Raw genomic sequence first — 19,568 nt, 5'->3', positions numbered from 1 at the left:
GAGTCGGTAAGTGAAGGCCGGAGTCTTGAGATGTTACGGAGATGAAAGAAGGCAGATTTAGTGATGCTCTGTATGTGGAAACTGAGTGAGAGTGTGGAGTCCAAAATGACACCCAGGTTCCGCGCTTTGGGCGATGGGGAGGTGGGACAGCCATCAATGACCAAGGTGAGGTCTCCAACCTTCCTGAGCAGCGGTGCTGGGGCCACCACCATGAGCTCGGTTTTGTGGGTGTTGAGTTTCAGAAGGTTGTTGGTCATCCAGGTTTTGATATCAAGGAGACAGTTGTTAAGTTGTATTTGTGGGAGTTGTGAGGAGGGCGTAGTGCTGACATACAGTTGGGTGTCGTCTGCGTAACTAAGGATTATACATCCTACTTGTCCCCTTGAGGTTCATGATGCCTGAACCTCCATCACTCTGTTGACATCATCTGCTTCTTCTGTGTCCTGTAAAAAATTAGCCAATGAAGAATTATTTTCAGACTAATTTCTCTTTAGTCTCTCTGGTTTTCCTCTCAATCTCTTCAATAAAGTTTTAAAGACTATGTTAGAAACAGTAGCAGTGGATCAGCTCCTGTGGACATTAAACAATCAAGAAATATTGACTGATGGTAAAACTTAGAAAGTTTTTGAAGGACATTTCTTTCATTACTCAGCCCACTTTACAGCAGCATCATTGTTAGGTTCTTTTTAAGTCAAATATCAGGTTTAACAACCATACATTAAAATTATTGCTTCAGGAAATCAAGCATTATTATTTGCTTTGCTAATGATGAAAAAATCATTTTAACCAACATTGTAACTTTAAATGTATGAATAAAAACTTGAAATAAAAGTTTCCGATTTCTGTTTCAAGCATTTTCAATAAATTTTACACATTGAATATAAACAGGCTTACCTTCTTTGCTTGTTTGTTGGATAATCTAAACCAGCTGAAAGAATAAAAATAATGTGGACGAACATGTAGCAGAGACCAGCAGGTCTGCAGCTCAAAAAATCAACTCATAGTAAAATGAGTCTCACCACTGAAAGATGCAGACTGCACTGCAGAGCATTATGATCCCCAGGATCTTCAATATAACACAGAGACTGACTCCTGGCACTGGATTAAAGAAATGTTTGATAGATTTAGGATTTTTATGCAAAGAATAAAAATGAAACATTGAGAGAACAACTGGGACTCACTTGCAATATTTTTTTAGCTTAAAATATTTTACATTTGAATTATTCAACAACTCAACTTTTGAACTGTTTTTAAAATTTAACACAAAAGGCCCTTAGATTAGATACATTTAACTTTCTGGGCATATAAATGTGGATTCATTAAAAATCAATAGTAACAATGTACCTTCAGTATTAAGTAGAATCACTGACGATCTCTGAGTCCCCAGATCATTTGTAGCCTCACAGTAATACTCTCCTCCCTCAGTAACATTGAAGCTGTAAACCTGCCCCACAGATACATTAATGGCTCCATGTTTGCTGTTCCTGAACCAGGTGTAGCTGGCAGGAGGCTTGGCTCTGCTGGAGCAGCTCAGCTCCACCCAGCTACCTGCTGACACCAAACCTGATGGACTGATGGATGCTGAGGTGTCTTAAGGAGCATCTGAGGAAAATGGGACACACATTAACTTTATTGATCAGAAACAGCTGAACCATGACGTGCTGACAGGATCACTAACATGAAACACTGAGAGTCACTTCTGTCTCTGCTGTCTTGCTTCCTCCATTCACAGGATATCTGGCAGAACAGCTGATGTTGTATCCATCATGTGTGTCTGACAGAGTGATGGTCTCCTGGATTTTAGTTGTAAAGGTTCCATCTGAGTTTTTCTCTGTTTGTCTGTCAGAGTCTTGTTGGAGATTCCAGGTGAGTTCAGGAGGTGAGTGTGGACAGGGAGTCAAAGCTGAGCAGCTTATAGTAACAGACTGATGCTCCTTCAGATCACCAACAGGGATATTAATGCTGGGACTCCAAGGAGAACCTGGGAATCAAAATAAAAAAAAAACAACTGTGTTTAATAGTGGACTGCTAATTAGTTAAGCTGTTTATATATCATCTATTTTTATACACAGAAGAAATGTGAAAATATTTATCAACTGATTGTGTCAAAAATGTTGGCAGTATTTGATTTAATGATCCATTAACTTCGTCTAATTAGATCATTTAAACATTTGGTTTACTTCTCTAAGCAGAGTCAGGCTAAACAAAATCTACCTTATTAAACTTTTTTATAAATTATTTTCCCAATAGAGAGTTATTTTTCAAATGTTAAAGCTGCAGCAAGATAAAGAGAAGAAGAGCAGAAACAAAAATTATTTTAAGCAGATATTGGACTATATTCATGAGGTTTGATTAAACACTACATCACATATAAGTGTGTTTTCTGTTAATTTCTATTAAACCAGTGTGAGTTTTTCTGAACATTAATGTCATAGACTGATAATATTGAAATTCTCTTACCTTTATCTGTTATATTGAGAGGATCATCACAAGCTGATGCTTTGAACGGCTCGTTCTCAATCCTGAAGAAGTATTTGTCTGCATAACTGGTCTTTACATCAGGAAACAGAGTGGTGCAGTTTTTCTCTCTCAGGTTTCCAGTAATATTCAGTGAATAGGTGTTAACTAACCCACTGCTGTGGAAAATAATAATCTTTAGGTCAAAGCCAAATTTGGTACCACCTTTCATCCAAACTCCATAGATAGTTCTGCTGCTGTCATATCTGGTATCGTTTGTATCATAGATACATGGGATTTCTAAACAAGATCCACTCAGAGCTTCAATCTTCTTTGGTGTAGTGATTCTGAGGGCTGGTTTTATACCACCACAATCAGCCAAAGCACCTCTAAAAATTGACAAATGATGAACATGATGTGGAGCAAAATCTGATCTGCATGTTGCATGTGGAGCCTTTAAACAACATCAGGATCTAATATTTCAGACTAAAAAAGATCCATTGAAATGAAAGGAAGTGAACAATCAGCTCACCTGGAGGAAAGAAGACACTCAGTAACATGTTGACTGTCAGCAGATTCGCAGACAGAGCTGCCATCAGATTCAGACCCTAGAAACCAAACATTTAACTAATTTATTACAGTGGATCTGAAATTAGACCTTCAGCTCGTAGCAAGCAGCTTTCAATGTGCTGTAAATATTTAAACTTAAAAATGAAAAAGCCTGTTGAAATATTTGGTTAAATGATCAGAGTCAGAAATGTGAACTCACCTGAATTTCTTCGGTAGGCAAAAAACTGTTTAGTTTTCAAACCAGTTGATCTGGTCAGATCAGTTGATCAGCAGCAGAATAAACAGCAGCCTTCTCTGTTACCACATTTGCTATTTAAAGGAGTCTCCATCCTTCATGGTTTGTAAAGAGGAAGTCAGCTCTTTCTCACCACTGCATAAAGTCATCTCATGAAGGGTGTTTTAACACAGAGCTAAGAGACATAAACTAAATATGATAAAAGTTGATCATTTAGCATTGCACAGCTGCCTCAATCAATGCTAGATCACAAAATCTGAAAAAACCAAAAAGATCCTGGAAAATACACATATTTATCTTTTACCATATAAGGGCATCAGTGCCTGTTCTCAATTAGAACCTCCTGCAGAACCAAAAAAACCTCAAGCTTTAGCTTCTCGTTTTTACTTCAGTTTCTCAGGTTTTTTCTCTGCACTCAAACAGCCATCACTTCAAGTCTTAACATTTCTCTATAAATCTTTGTTCAAGGGAGGAAATTGAAAAAAGAAGAAATGCTTTGTCGCCATACAGTTATAGAGTTACCTTCACGACAACAATTTAAGGGTTTCCATAAATACTTCTACTCCAAAGTCACTTGTTAAAATAATCAGTATTATTCCTGCAAACTTTAATTCTTTACTATATATATTTTTTTATTCTTTTTGACATTTAGACTTTGCTCTTAATGTTCAAAGACTTCTGTGGGTTTTTCTACTAAAATCTGATGTTCTCTGAAATCAAGAATAATGGCACAAAACAATCCAGATGTATTGAACAGTGTGTAGCCATGCATGCAGGTGTAACAGAACCTGTGTAGGTACCAGATCTGCTGCCCTGCCCTAAGATCTTAATAAAAAGAATAAAAATAAACTGAGACTTCTTGTGTCACCAAGTTAAATGGCAGAGCTCATTCTGTCTCAGAAGGCAGTACCGGTAGTTTCTTTTAACACTGACAATGATTGTTTTTAGTTTTGGCTACTTTAGATCATCATTGAAATGTGAAATAATTGCAAGTATGGGTAATAATATGTTGAGACTCCAAAAGAGATTTGATCCTTAAGAAACGGGTGCAATACAGTTTGTTCGAGTGGAGTTGCCATATGTTGACGTCATAAGAAGGGGCAGATCTGAGCAGATCTGGTTCCTACACCGAGCTTTGGGCCTGTTAGGCAGATTGAATGTTCCTGTACAACAGGAGAATGAATGAGACAGGCAACTAGCCATATTGAAGGAGAGCCTATGACCTCACTATACCGTGTCATGGAGTAATGTGCCACCTTCTGGTGTGAAGGTGCAACTACAACTCAAAGAAGAAAACTACAACTCAAACAAAATATTACCTGACTGATAAGTTAGTCTTTCTCTTAAAATCAAACAAATAATAATCTAAATACACATTAGTGTGTCACACATGCATGTTGAATATTTTTACTGATGCTCTTGTTGACTTCCTGCTGTGGGTGTAGATCTATACAGATAGAAACAATCACCAATAAAAGGCTACAGGTTATTATAGGGAGCATTGCACTCAGGTTAACTGTAATTAAAAAGATGCATATTTTTTCATCTGTTTGTTACTAGAGTTCATAGCCATTTAAAGATAGCATCTCCAACAGGTTAGGGGCCCAGAAAGGAGTTTTGAGACTAATTTAATTGTTTATGCCTTGATGAAGATGGAAATAATTATGAGCTGTGAGAAACTACATATTTGACCCACCATGTTTGCTAGTATTAAAAAGACAATATTTGTAGAAATTAAACTCCTAACTGTCCCCTATACACCCATACAGTTGCACATAGAAGCTTAATTTAGCCTGAGACCCAGCACTGCATGTCCTGAGCCCGTAATATCATCAATGACCCCTCACACCCACACCATGGACTGTTCTCCCTGCTGCCCTCTGGGAAGAGGCTTCGCAGCATTCGATGCAGGTCCAATAGATTCTGCAACAAGCTTCTTCCCAACCTCCATCAGACAGCTGAACTGTTGAAAAAAACCTCTAAAATCATGTCACAGACTCTGCATTACACTGATAACACCAAACCAAAATAATGCATATTTGAACCATATATATAAATACTCTGAACTTCCATATCAATGGTTTTTTGCACAATGTCTTTTCTCCCACACTGTTTACATTTAATCACTGCTGCACTTTTTGGAATTGTCATACTTCTAGGACTGGGTGCAGGCCGGTTTTTCCTTTTTTTCTCTCTGCAGGGCTGGATGGGCAGGTGCTCTTCATCAAGCTGATTCCCACCTTTCTTAAGGACCTGGAACCAGGAGGAGGGCGTCAGTTTGTTAATGCTCTAGCGTGGTACAACTGATCCTTTACCAAACCTTGCTTCTTAGCTTTGCCTAAACCTAACCCTGTGCTCTCTTGCTCCTTCTCCTAGAACCCAGGATCCCAAGCCTGAAACCACTCCACAGAGACCTCTTTGCTCTGGACTCCTGTCAGAGTCGTTTCAGTCAGCCTCAAAGAACCAGTGAGGCTACGGGCCTCTGAACTATTAAAGGCCTCCTGCCTGAGCTCGCCTGCCTGTCCACCCTCAGATCTCACCCACTGGACCTGCACCATTCGCCTGGACCACTGGTCACTATCCTCCCTAGACGGACGCCAAGCCGCCCTCTCTGTGAGTCACATACATCCCTCACTCTTAAATCAGCACTGAACTGTTGATCACCTGTCACCTAACCTCTTCCAGCAGTATCCTGAAAACCCTGCCTGCCGGACTTCACTCTGTACAACCTCAAACCTTCAATAAAACCCTTTAACTGATTCTTGCCTCCGTGGTTGCTCTTATTCAGATTCTGTAAACCTAAACATGACAGGAATGGAAATGTTCTGAAGCTGTACAAAACGAAATTTAATTTTAAATACAGTTTGTGTATACAAAATGAGAGTAAAAGTCGTCGAAGTCATTTTGACCCTTTATTTATGTAAAGTATTTTATAGTAAATTCTCTGTTCAAGTTTATTTGAATATAATTAGTATTTTATTTAAAAAAAATCAAATAGATTCTATCCTAGACAAAACTAAAAAAATCTGATATCATGTAAAACTATCAAACACTTCTGTAATACCACATTTAGAGTAACATTAAAAACATCATTCAAGGCATTGTTCTGCGAATCAATCAGAATTTACAGCGAAATGATTCACTAAAGTATTACATTTTATTTTCTAACACATGCACAGTCAAAATTAACAGAAAGCAATAATTAATGACTTCATGACCCAATGGTTGGTCCTGTGATGAACTGGTGAGCTGTCCAGGTGGGCCTCCTCTTCTGGCCTGATGACGGCTGCAGACAGACACCAGTTCCTGCTGTAACCTTGAAGTTTCATTTGATTGATGGATGAAGAATGGAGACCCTTTAACTAAGGATTATACATCCTACTTGTCCCCTTGAGGTTCATGATGCCTGAACCTCCGTCACTCTGTTGACATCATCTGCTTCATCTGTGTCCTGTGGAAATTAGACAATGAAGAATTATTTTCAGACTAATTTCTCTTTAGTCTCTCTGGTTTTCCTCTCAATCTCCTCACTAAAAATTTAAACACAATGTTACAAACAGCAGCAGTGAATCAGCTCCTGTGGACATTTAACAATACTGTTGATGTTGCTCCTCTTACTGTCGGTTAAAACTTAGAAAGTTTCTGAAGGACATTTCTTTCCTTACTCAGCCCACTTTAGAGCAGCATCATTTTTAGGTTCTCTTCAAGTCAAATATCAAGTTTAACAACCATACATTAAAATTATTGCTTCAAGGAAATCAAGCATTATCATATATTTTGCTAAGGATGAAAAAATCAATTTAACCAACATTGTAACATTAAGGGCCGGATCTATCAAAGTGTGGTGGGATGGTGTTCCACCCTCCCAACTACACACACCAGGTGTAGTGACTGATTGGGGGGCGGGGCAGATAGCTTTAAAGCTGAGCAGTCCGCTGCGAGGTGCGTGTGCTTTGTTTCCTTACCGTGTGTCGGCTGCCCAAGTGGCTGGTGTGCTCGATCCACTCATCCAAAATACGTTGCGCGGCTGGCGTTGGCGGCTGCAGTTGGAGGTTGGTGCGGCGAGCGGCTTCCGTCCGGCCCTCGCCTGCTGATCCGCTCCCTCCCTGGTCGGCTGTGTCACCACATCTGGGATTCTTCCGGAGTTGCAGCGCTTGGACGCTCCTGCTGTCTTGTCTGTCTTGCCGGTTTTGTTTGGGCCGCTCTCGGCGGAGCCTGCTGACGCTTGGGCTGGTGGAACGAGCGGGGCACGACTCCTCTGGCCCCGTGAAAAGACATTAGAAGTCGGACAACGACAGTTTGTCCCATCGTTTGCAGTGGTTGTGTTCTTTTCTTTGCCGTTTGTTTGCTTATTATTTAAATTACTAATTTGTTTGCTTTCCTTTGTTTTGATTTACTAATTTGTTTTCTTTTGCATTGCATGATTTGTTTGTTCATTCATTTTTTTGGGAATAATTTAAATTGTCCTCATTTTTGATGCCTTTTCCTTCTAGGGGCTGAGTAGTGGGCCCGAGGCCATGTTTTAAAAGAAAAATGTTTTAATGAAATTTGTTAATAAATCATTGGAGACTACTCCGTGCTCTGGTGCGTCTTGCCTAAAAAGATCTACCTCCTCTACTGGTCACATTTGGCGTTGCTGGTAGGACTCACCATTGAGCACGGACTTGTCTTTGTTTTTTTATTTTATTTTTTGTTTTGTTTGTGTGTTTAGGGTCTTAGCCGTGTTTTTATTCATGATGTTGTAAGACAAGACAGCAGTAGCTATCCAAGGAAAACTGCCCGGTGGATGGAGTTGGTCGGCAGAATGTGACGGTTGGAGGTTCGCTGGGCGCTGCTCCTTCCCCAGCTGTGGCTGGTGGTGTCATGCCTGCTGGCGCTGTGGTTGCTGGGCGGTTGGTGGTTGTGCCCAGGGACCGGCGATGTCCCGTGTTCGGTGGTAGGACTGGCATTGGGATTGGTGAGTGGATCGAGGAGGCCCAATCATGTATTCGGGCCCGCCATTTGTCAACGGCAGACCAGGCTTTCTTCCTTTTTGATCATCTAGAGGGGGAAGCAAGGGAGGAAATAAAGTACCGCACCAGTGCAGAGAGGAATGATCCAGCTAAGATCTTGGCTATTTTGAGGGAGTTGTATGGTTGCACCGAGTCCTATGTAACTCTTCAGCATGCATTTTTTTCTAGGAAGCAGCAAGAGGAGGAAACACTGTTGCAGTTTTCCCTAGCATTGATGGCCCTTATGGAACCAGTTAAGCAGAATGCTCCTGATGGGTTGTTGAATGCTGATATTCTGCTGCGTGACCAGTTTGTAGAACATGTGTTGGATAGTGCTCTCCGCCGGGAACTTAAGCAGTATGTTCGGGGTCATCCCACTGCCACCTTGTTGGATGTGCGTGGGGAGGCAATTCGGTGGGAGAGGCAAGGGTTTCCAGGTGGCGCTAGGGAGCGTAGTCATTCTCTCCCTTCTACATATGGGCTGCAGTACAGGGTGTATGGCAGTTCTCGGCTAACTCCACCTACTGCTGCCTGTTCTGAGTTTAGTGAGTTAAGGGAACTTCTAAAACAGCAACAAGAACAGATTAACCAACTCACCCAGTGTATTGCTTCTCTGCAGACCTCTTTACCACAGGTGCGGCATCCTCGTCCAGGTTCTGTGGTCTGCCACAGGTGCCAACAGCCGGGTCACTTTGCCAGAGAGTGTGATGGTGAGCGGGTTCGTGCCCGGGTTAACTCTGTGGCAAGGCCAGCTAATGTTAACCAGGCGGAAAACTAGCGCCCACTGAGCTGTTGAGCCACAACTCAGGTGGGGGAATAGCAGGCTCGCAAACAGCAGCCGCGTCAAAATTGTTGGCATCCTGCCCAGTCATTGATGTCGTCATGAGTGGTGTTCCTGTTACTTGTTTAGTAGATACAGGTTCCATGGTGTCGACAATCACCGAGAGCTGTTTTCAGGAACATTTTGCATCATTGGGGCATGATGGCCTTCAGTCATGTCACTGGCTGCAGCTTCGGGCAGCCAATGGTCTTTCCATCCCATACATTGGCTATTTAGAGTTGGATGTCCCTCTGTGTAACAAAGTGCTTCCTCATTGTGGAATTCTGGTTGTGAAGGACCCCACTAATGTTGGTTCTTCTGTTCCTGGCATTTTGGGAATGAACATAATTAATCGTGCCTACCAAGAACTTTTTGGGGCACATGGAGGCTCTTTCTTTGATTTACCTTCAGTAACACAGTCTCCTGGTCCAGTTGTGGAGGCCCTGCAGCAGTGTCATCAAGCAGCAGCTAAGTCCCACACACAGTTGACTGGTGCTGTTAGGGTCAGGGGCCCTCGACCAGTGAGGATAACTGGTGGGGTTATGAAATTTGTAGCTGCAACCTGCCCTGAACAACTTGCTGGTCAGGTTTTATTGTTTGAGCCTCCAGAGTCCGGCTTACCAGCTGGCTTATTAGCCTCTCCATGTCTCATTCAGGCTGTGCACGGTACTGCTTATGTTCCTGTCCTAAATTTTGGAACTACAGATGTTGTACTCTATCCCCGAACTCGCCTTGGTTTGTTGAGTCGAACCGAAGTGGTTAGCCTGCCCCGTGATGTGACAGAAATAAGACCCTGTGCTACAGTTTCTTCTCAGGTTGCTCTTGGTCCAGAACAGAGTTTGCTTGATTCTGTTGATTTGTCGGCACTGACAGAAACTGAACAAAGGCAGGTCCAGTCACTTCTACAGAAGTACAGCTCTGTCTTTTCAGCTCATGAAGGTGACTTGGGGTGCACTAATCTGGTGTCCCATGACATTCCCCTGTTGGATGAGGTGCCGGTCCGGCAGAGGTACCGACGTATCCCTCCCTCAGAGTACGAGGCTGCCAAGTCACACATTAATCAGCTCCTACAGAACCAGGTAATAAGGGAAAGCAGCAGTCCTTATGCCTCTCCCATCGTTCTTGTTAGGAAGAAAGATGGCAGCCTGCGTATGTGTGTGGATTACCGTCAGCTTAACAGCAAGACGAGAAAAGATGCTTTCCCATTGCCTCGCATTGAGGAAAGCCTGGACCATCTTTCTGGGGCCCAGTGGTTTTCCACCCTAGATCTAGCCAGTGGGTACAATCAGGTTCCTGTGTCAGAACAGGATAAGTCAAAAACTGCTTTTTGTACGCCATTTGGACTCTTCGAGTGGAACCGTATGCCCTTCGGGCTTTGTAATGCACCTAGTACCTTTCAGCGTCTAATGCAGAGGATGTTTGGGGACCAGCAGTGCCAGTCTCTTCTTTTGTATTTGGATGACATCATTGTGTTTTCAGGTTCAGTCTCCCAGCACATTGAGCGCCTGGAAACCGTTCTTGCTCGGCTCCAGAGAGAAGGTCTGAAGGTAAAGCTTGACAAGTGTTCATTTTTCAAGCGACAGGTTAAATACTTGGGACACCTTATCTCAGATAAAGGTGTAGCTACAGACCCAGCCAAGACTGAAGCTGTGGCTAAATGGCCACGTCCCACACATGTTTCAGAGCTTCGCTCCTTTTTGGGCTTTGCAAGTTATTACAGGCGCTTTGTGGAGGGTTTTGCTAGGCTAGCGGGTCCGCTTCATAGGCTGGTGGCACAACAAGTGGGCACAAAGCCCAGGAAGGGGTCTGGCCAGGCTTTTCAATCTGCTTGGACATCAGAGTGTGAGGAGAGCTTTGAGGCCTTAAAAGTTAAATTAACATCTGCACCAGTGTTGGCATATGCTGATTTTTCATGTCCCTTCATTCTAGAGACTGATGCCAGTCACAGTGGACTTGGGGCAGTACTGTCACAGGAAACAGAGGATGGAGTGAGGCCCATTGCATATGCCAGTCGAGGTCTTACACCTTCGGAGCGTAACATGGCCAATTATAGCTCTATGAAGTTGGAGTTTCTGGCATTAAAATGGGCCATGACTGAGAAGTTCCGGGAGTATCTCTTGGGCCACCGGTGTATAGTTTACACAGATAACAACCCGTTGAGTTATCTTCAGTCGGCCAAGCTTGGTGCCATGGAGCACCGTTGGGTTGCGCAACTTGCTGCTTTTGATTTCGATATTAAGTATCGTTCTGGACGCAGCAATACTAATGCTGATGCGCTTTCCCGCCAGCCAACATCAGGAGCCAGCCTGGCAGAACTCTTGTCATGTACCTCTGTTCCAGAGGCTCTTCAGTGTGCCCCAATTCCTGCTCCATTGTCGGTAACCCAATCTATGGTGACTGTTTTGCCGTCTCATTCTGTGTCTGATCTTTGTGCTTTGCAGGAAGCTGATCCTCTCCTGAAGGACATTTTGGGTTTTTGGAGGAGGCAGGTTTATCCTACTCCTGAGGAGAGGCAGCGCTTTCCCAAATTATCCTTGGTTCTTTTGAGACAGTGGGGTCGTCTCGTGGAGAGAGATGGTGTGGTGTACCGTCGGGTCCATCGGTCAGATGGTGGTGAGGAGGTCTTACAGCTGGTTTTGCCGTCAGTTCTTAAACCGGATGTTCTGACTCAATTACATCAAGAGCATGGACACCAGGGTGTGGAGCGCACCACAGAGTTGGTACGGCAGCGCTGTTACTGGCCGGGGATGTCTAATGACATCAAACAGTGGGTACAAGAGTGTCAACGGTGCCAGGTTGCTAAAAATGTACCATCTAGCTCTGGCACTTTCATGAGTCATCTGTTGGCTTCTCAGCCAAACGAGATTGTTGCCATGGATTTTACCATGTTGGAGCCTTAGCAAAATGGCCTGGAAAATGTTCTTGTAGTTACTGATGTATTTAGTAAGTACACCATTGCTGTTCCAACTCGGGATCAGAAGGCAGCCACTGTTGCCCAGATTTTGCTCACTGAATGGTTCTTTAGATTTGGGATCCCAAGTCGCATTCATTCAGATCAGGGTCGGAGTTTTGAGAGTGCGTTAATTCAGCAGCTCTGTAACCTGTATGGGGTTAAAAAGTCGCGCACTACCCCTTACCACCCTGCTGGAAACGGGCAGTGTGAGCGCTTTAATCGAACACTTCATAATCTGCTGCGCACTTTACCAACATCTAGGAAGCGGGATTGGGCTTCCTGTCTTCCACAAGTACTCTTCTGTTATAACACTACCCCTCATCAGAGCACTGGCGAGTCTCCGTTTTTTCTTATGTTTGGCCGTAAACCTCAACTGCCTGTGGATTTCTTGTTGGGTCGCATTCGGGACCCTGCACCAGGTGAAGTGGTGGACTGGCTGGCTGAGCATCAGACCAGGTTAACTATGGCGTTCCGTCATGCTCAGGATCACTTGTTGGCAGCTGCAGGGCGTAGAAAAGAGCATCATGATCAGGGCATCCGGGAGGTTCCATTGCAGGAGGGACAGTTGGTTTACCTGCGCGATCATGGTGCTAGAGGTCGCCATAAAATCCAGGACCTCTTTAGCCCGGTTATCCATCAGGTCGTGAGAACTCCAACAGCTGGAGGGCCGGTTTATACTGTGGCGCCTGTGGGTGATTTGCAGAGAACTCGAAAGGTGCATCGTGACATGCTGAAAGCTCGGGTTGGGCCAGAGCCTACGCCAGTACCCCTGCAGTTAAAACCTACCTTTCCTTCAGGGGGACTGGATGACTCTTTGGAGGATGATTTGTGCTTATTGGTCCCCGATACTTCAGTACCATCCACCTCTGCAGCTCCACAGGTCGCTTCAGGACATGGTCACCCTGCTCAAACTTCTGGGACAGCTCCTCTACCCTTGCGTCGCACTGTTCGTTTTGGGGCTGGTCAGCACTCGAATGTCCATCACCTTCCTCGACCTGTGGGTCATACTGCAGGATCTAGTCAGCCAGTCTCCAACTCCCAGTTAGCAGTTTTTCGTCCTTGGTGCTGAGGTTTGTAGATTCATCGTCGGGGCGACGATGCAACACAGGGGGGTAGAATGTGGTGGGATGGTGTTCCACCCTCCCAACTACACACACCAGGTGTAGTGACTGATTGGGGGGCGGGGCAGATAGCTTTAAAGCTGAGCAGTCCGCTGCGAGGTGCGTGTGCTTTGTTTCCTTACCGTGTGTCGGCTGCCCAAGTGGCTGGTGTGCTCGATCCACTCATCCAAAATACGTTGCGCGGCTGGCGTTGGCGGCTGCAGTTGGAGGTTGGTGCGGCGAGCGGCTTCCGTCCGGCCCTCGCCTGCTGATCCGCTCCCTCCCTGGTCGGCTGTGTCACCACATCTGGGATTCTTCCGGAGTTGCAGCGCTTGGACGCTCCTGCTGTCTTGTCTGTCTTGCCGGTTTTGTTTGGGCCGCTCTCGGCGGAGCCTGCTGACGCTTGGGCTGGTGGAACGAGCGGGGCACGACTCCTCTGGCCCCGTGAAAAGACATTAGAAGTCGGACAACGACAGTTTGTCCCATCGTTTGCAGTGGTTGTGTTCTTTTCTTTGCCGTTTGTTTGCTTATTATTTAAATTACTAATTTGTTTGCTTTCCTTTGTTTTGATTTACTAATTTGTTTTCTTTTGCATTGCATGATTTGTTTGTTCATTCATTTTTTTGGGAATAATTTAAATTGTCCTCTTTTTTGATGCCTTTTCCTTCTAGGGGCTGAGTAGTGGGCCCGAGGCCATGTTTTAAAAGAAAAATGTTTTAATGAAATTTGTTAATAAATAATTGGAGACTACTCCGTGCTCTGGTGCGTCTTGCCTAAAAAGATCTACCTCCTTTACTGGTCACAAAAGGTTTGCGTGTATAAAAACGTGAGCTATTTCACTGCGCATGCTAAAAAATGTACAAACTGATCTATCAACAGCGTGCTAAAAGGATTTGGTCTTTAAAACGTGCTAAATAGCGCCTCTTATCCATTTAGTACTTTTTCTGCAATGAATATGCAATATGGGGCGTTTACACGCAAAAGTGCGTCTTGTGGGCGGAGAACATGTAAATATATTAATTTAGCACTCGCAAAGTGTTTATCAAACCTGAAAGCAATTTTGCTAACGGTATCTGACTCTATATTTAACACGTTTCATAAGAAGGTGCAAATGGTCTGTATGCGTAATTGCGCACACATGGCAGCAGTTATTGTCGCAAGAAGGAGACATCGAAATGAAGCAAGGAGACGCAGAGAACGCATTTTTTCACTCCGTGTGAATATTTTTGGAATGAACGAGGAAACGATCATCAAAACATATCGTTTATCCAGCATTGCCATTTTGGAGCTGTTGGGGGAACTCCGAATGGATTTGGAGCCAGCCACAAGGAGGACCCACGCAATACTAGATATCACAAAACTCCTTGCAACATTGCACTTTTTTGCATCTGGGTCATTCCAGCGTACGGTTGCAGCGAGAGCTGGGATCTCCCTATCTCATTTTTCAGAAGTGCTGTCCGACGTTCTAAATGCCATGTCGCTCTGACGCCCCCCCTTTTTTTGGGAGGGGGTGGGGGTGTCACCGTAAGATTTAAATTTCTTAATGCACTAGTTTGTACAAACTACAAACTACTTTGCCGCAAACCACAAAACGCGCTAAACCATCATTTAAATAGGGCGTCTCCAACAGTTTTGCACCTGCCACCAGTTACGCAATCACTCTTTTAAATCACCCGCAAACCATGGTTCAGCCCCTCGCGCAAAATTCCAGTTTTCGGGCGCAAATTACTGCACGCAAAATTGGATCTTGATAAATCCGGCCCTAAATGTCTGAATAAAAACTGAAATAAAAGTCTCCAATTTCTGTTTCAAGCATTTTCAATAAATTTTACAAATTGAATATAAACAATCTTACCTTCTTCGCTTGTTTGTTGGATAATCTAAACCAGCTGAAAGAATAAAAATAAAGTGAACAAACATGAAGCAGAGACCAGCAGGTCTGCAGCTCAAAGAATCAACTCATAGAGATGAGTCTCACCTCTGAAAGATGCAGACTGCACTGCAGAGCATTATGATCCCCAGGATCTTCAATATAGCATAGAGACTGACTCCTGGCACTGGATTAAAGAAATGTTTGATAGATGTGGGATTTTTATGCAAAGAATAAAAATGAAACATTGAGAGAACAACTGGGACTCACTTGCAATAATTTTTAGCTTAAAATATTTTATAATTGAATGATTCAACAACTCAGCTTTTGAACTGTTTTCAAGATTTAACACAAAATGCCCTTAGATTAGATACATTAAACTTTCTGGGCCTATAAATGTGGATTCATTAAAAACCAAGAGTTACAATTTACCTTCAGTATTAAGTAGAATCACTGCTGATCTCTGAGTCCCCAGATCATTTGTAGCCTCACAGTAATACTCTCCTCCCTCAGTAACATTGAAGCTGTAAACCTGCCCCACAGATACATTAATGGCTCCATGTTTGCTGTTCCTGAACCAGGTGAAGCTGGCAGGAGGCTTGGCTCTGCTGGAGCAGTTCAGTTCCACCCAGCTACCTGCTGACACCAAACCTGATGGACTGATGGATGCTGAGGTGTCTTTAGGAGCATCTGAGGAAAATGGGACACACATTAACTTTATTGATCAGAAACAGCTGAACCATGACGTGCTGACAGGATCACTAACATGAAACACTGAGAGTCACTTCTGTCTCTGCTGTCTTGTTTCCTCCATTCACAGGATATCTGGCAGAACAGCTGATGTTGTATCCATCATGTGTGTCTGACAAAGTGATGGTCTCCTGGATTTTAGTTGTAAAGGTTCCATCTGAGTTTTTCTCTGTTTGTCTCTTAGAGTCTTGTTGGAGATTCCAGGTGAGTTCAGGAGGTGAGTGTGGACAGGGAGTCACAGCTGAGCAGCTTATAGTGACAGACTGATGCTCCTTCAGATCACCAACAGGGATATTAATGCTGGGACTCCACGGAGAATCTGGGAATCCAAATCAGAAAATTAAATGTGTTTAATAGTGGACTGCTAGTAAGTTAAGCTATTTATATATCATATTTTTTCAGACACAGAAGAAAATTTAAAATATTTTGATTGTGTGAAGCATTTTGGCAATATTTGATTTAAAGGAGAAGTTCGGTTTTTTACACTTTAAGCCCATTTTCTGTAGTGTCCAGGATGAAATCGAATGATCGACACCAAAAGTTTGACAATTGCTCCTGTCTCTGCTTTTTGGCTCATTTAGAATCAACCCCTGGCTGCTTCATAATGGCTGCCATAGTGCATGTCGGATAATGTCCTTAAAACAACCTTAAACGTTCTTTTTTTTAAATATGCTACTCACCGTGTCGTCAGCGCTGTTCAATGACGTTCCAAAAAAAGTTTCGTAAAGAAAAAACGTTCCTGTAGTGTTTTATTTAGCATTTTGTAAATCCCATTGAGTTCTGTTGGAATAGTCAATATTCCGCTGCCACCGGAAACGGAAATGGGGCCTGTTTACACAGTTGTAGTCTTTTCGCTTCACTCTGTGTACTCCGACGTCGAGGTGCTAACGTCTCTGTTAAACACTTTAAAAAACTCTGAAAATGGAATACGAAAGGTGGATTCTTGATTCTCGACGTCGGAGTACACAGAGTGAAGCGAAAAGACTACAACTGTGTAAACAGGCCCCATTTCCGTTTCCGGTGGCAGCGGAATATTGACTATTCCAGCAGAACTCAATGGGATTTACAAAATGCTAAATAAAACACTACAGGAACGTTTTTTCTTTACGAAACTTTTTTTGGAACGTCATTGAACAGCGCTGACGACCCGGTGAGTAGCATATTTTAAAAAAAGAACGTTTAAGGTTGTTTTAAGGACATTATCCAACATGCACTATGGCAGCCATTATGAAGCAGCCAGGGGTTGATTCTAAATGAGCCAAAAAGCAGAGACAGGAGCAATTGTCAAACTTTTGGTGTCGATCATTCGATTTCATCCTGGACACTACAGAAAATGGGCTTAAAGTGTAAAAAACCGAACTTCTCCTTTAATGTTCTATTAACTTTGTCTAATTAGATCATTAAAACATTAAGACAAGCGAAGCTGAGCAGCTTATAGTGACAGACTGATGCTCCTTCAGATCACCAACAGAGATATTAATGCTGGGACTCCAAGGAGAATCTGGAAGTTATCATTAGACATTGAAAAAATACATATTTTGTCAAGGTTTATAATGCAAATAAGAAATTGGTAAAATTATTCCTATAAAGTCTTTATTAATTAAGTAACAGTCTGGTTTTATGAGATATATTTTAGTACTTAATCATTTTTTACATTCATTAAGCTTTATATTTCACTTTTTCAATGCAGAAAACAGAAAATTTCGAAAACTATTTAAATTGTTTTAACTTTCGACCAAGTTTCTTTGATAGTTGATGTCAGAGTTCTCTCCTTTGTTAAGGGTTTGTTTTTAAGTTTTTAGTTTCACTGTAATTTTTTGTCTCCTTAGTTGTTTTCTGGCAGTGTTGTTTTATGTGTTGCTCTCTGTTGCCCCTTGTGCCAGTCTCCTCTCCCCTAGCTTCTAGTTGCTTCCATCCACACCTGCTCCTTGTCAGCTTATTAGACCAGTCTTTGTTCAGTCTTCCATTTATACTCCTCTTGGGCAGTTTCTCTTTTCTGGTTCCTCGTCGTTAATTGACTCCTTATATGTGTTTTCCCCTGACGTCTCCTGGTTTTTGGTTTCCTGTATTTTGTTCTTGGATGTTGTTTCTGTTGCCTTTTCCGATCAAATCAGCTAAAACTCATCTCTGCATTTGGGTCCTGAACCAATAACCACCCTACCTCGACAGTTGATGCCAATAAGTACTAACTTCATTTATATAGCTCCTTTTGAGATATAGATCTAGATCACATTGTTAAAAAGAAAACTCAAGACTATCGACTGATTCTGTGAATAACAATACATATATTTATCTAATTTAATTTCACATTTACTGTGTATAATGTGAAATCTTCAAGAAGATTTTTATTTCCTGAAAAGAGAGAAACTAAACATAATCCTGCCTACAGAAGATCTCTAAAAGATTTTCTCAACTGAAAGTTTTCCAATATTACAGCTACATCAAAATAAAAAATAAAAAACATAATTTCAAGCAGAAACCCGTCTCTGGGAAATAAAAAAACAAACCAGGTTATCTCGTAGGAAGGGTAAATTAGTGTGTAATAAACAAGTGAATATTACTTAATATAATTTTCAGACTTACAGTACTGAAGGTCTCTTACCTTTAACTGTTATATTGAGAGGATCATCACAAGCTGTTGCTTTGAACAGCTTGTTCTCAATCCTGAAGAAGTATCTGTCTGTATAACTGGTCTTTAAATCAGGAAACAGAGTGGTGCAGTTGTTCTCTCTCAGGTTTCCAGTAATATTCAGTGAATAGGTGTTAACTGACCCACTGCTGTTGAAAATAACTATCTTTGGATCATCGCCAAAATTGTGAGCACCTTTCATCCAAACTCCATAGATAGTTCTGCTGCTGTCATATCTGGTACCTTCTGTATCATAGATACATGGGATTTCCAAACAAGATCCATTCAGAGCTTCAATCTTCTTTGGTGCAGTGATTCTGAGGCCTGGTTTTATACCAACACCACAATCAGCCAAAGTAGCTGTAAAAATAGACAAATGATGAACATGATGTGGAGCAAAATCTGCCTGCTTAGAATCTTCATGATCCACAAACTCAAGTCCAGCTGCATGTTGCATGTGGAGCCTTTAAACAACATCAGGATCTAATATTTCTAAATAAGGATGTGAACAATCAGCTCACCTGGAAGAAAGAAGACACTCAGTAACATGTTGACTGTCAGCAGGTTCTCAGACAGAGCTGCCATCAGATTCAAACTGTGGAAAGCAAACATTTAGCTGATTTATTACCGTGGACCTGAAATTAGACCTTCAGCTCGTAGCAAGCAGCTTTCAATGTGCTGTAAATATTTAAACTTAAATATTAAAAAGCCTGTTGAAATGTTTGGTTAAATAATCAGAGTCAGAAATGTGAACTCACCAGAATTTCTGCAGTAAAACAAAAAACAGTTTAGTTTTCAAACCAGTTGATCTGTTCAGATCAGTTGATCAGCAGCAGAATAAGCAGCAGCCTTTTCTGTTACTAGATGTGTTATTTAAAGGAGTCTCCATCCTCTTTGCTCTGTGAAGGGGAAGTCTAATTGTTTTAAAAAAAGTGTGATTTAACTTACAGCTCATAGCCATTTTCTGAGTATAACTGCTTCTTCCTTATTTTCTAAGCTTTATTTACCTATGATATCACAAAATATAAAAATACCAAACTAAAAAAGAGGCACAGCTGATGGTAGGTCTCCATCATTAATGCTTTGTAAAGAGGAAGTCAGCTCTTTCTCACCACTGCATAAAGTCATCTCATGAAGGGTGTTTTAACACAAAGCTAAAAACCATTTACTAAATATGATAAAAGCTGATTATT

At 42.3% G+C, this 19,568-nt stretch overlaps 1 protein-coding gene across 1 annotated transcript; it reads right to left on the bottom strand.

The window, feature by feature from the left end:
• Positions 1-361: 361 nt before the first annotated feature.
• Positions 362-18,987, bottom strand: LOC119785229 (sialic acid-binding Ig-like lectin 13). The gene is given in 9 exon segments (XM_038287737.1): positions 362-443; positions 895-928; positions 1,020-1,098; positions 1,345-1,602; positions 1,679-1,981; positions 15,429-15,686; positions 15,763-16,065; positions 18,349-18,735; positions 18,897-18,987. Coding segments are annotated over 9 exon segments (1,767 nt in total). The 3' UTR covers positions 362-389.
• Positions 18,988-19,568: the final 581 nt, after the last annotated feature.

This window comes from Cyprinodon tularosa, unplaced genomic scaffold (assembly GCF_016077235.1).
Source record: "Cyprinodon tularosa strain WSP-4 unplaced genomic scaffold, ASM1607723v1 ctg1063, whole genome shotgun sequence".
Lineage (NCBI taxonomy): Eukaryota > Metazoa > Chordata > Actinopteri > Cyprinodontiformes > Cyprinodontidae > Cyprinodon > Cyprinodon tularosa.
This window is presented reverse-complemented; position numbering and strand designations above follow the sequence as displayed.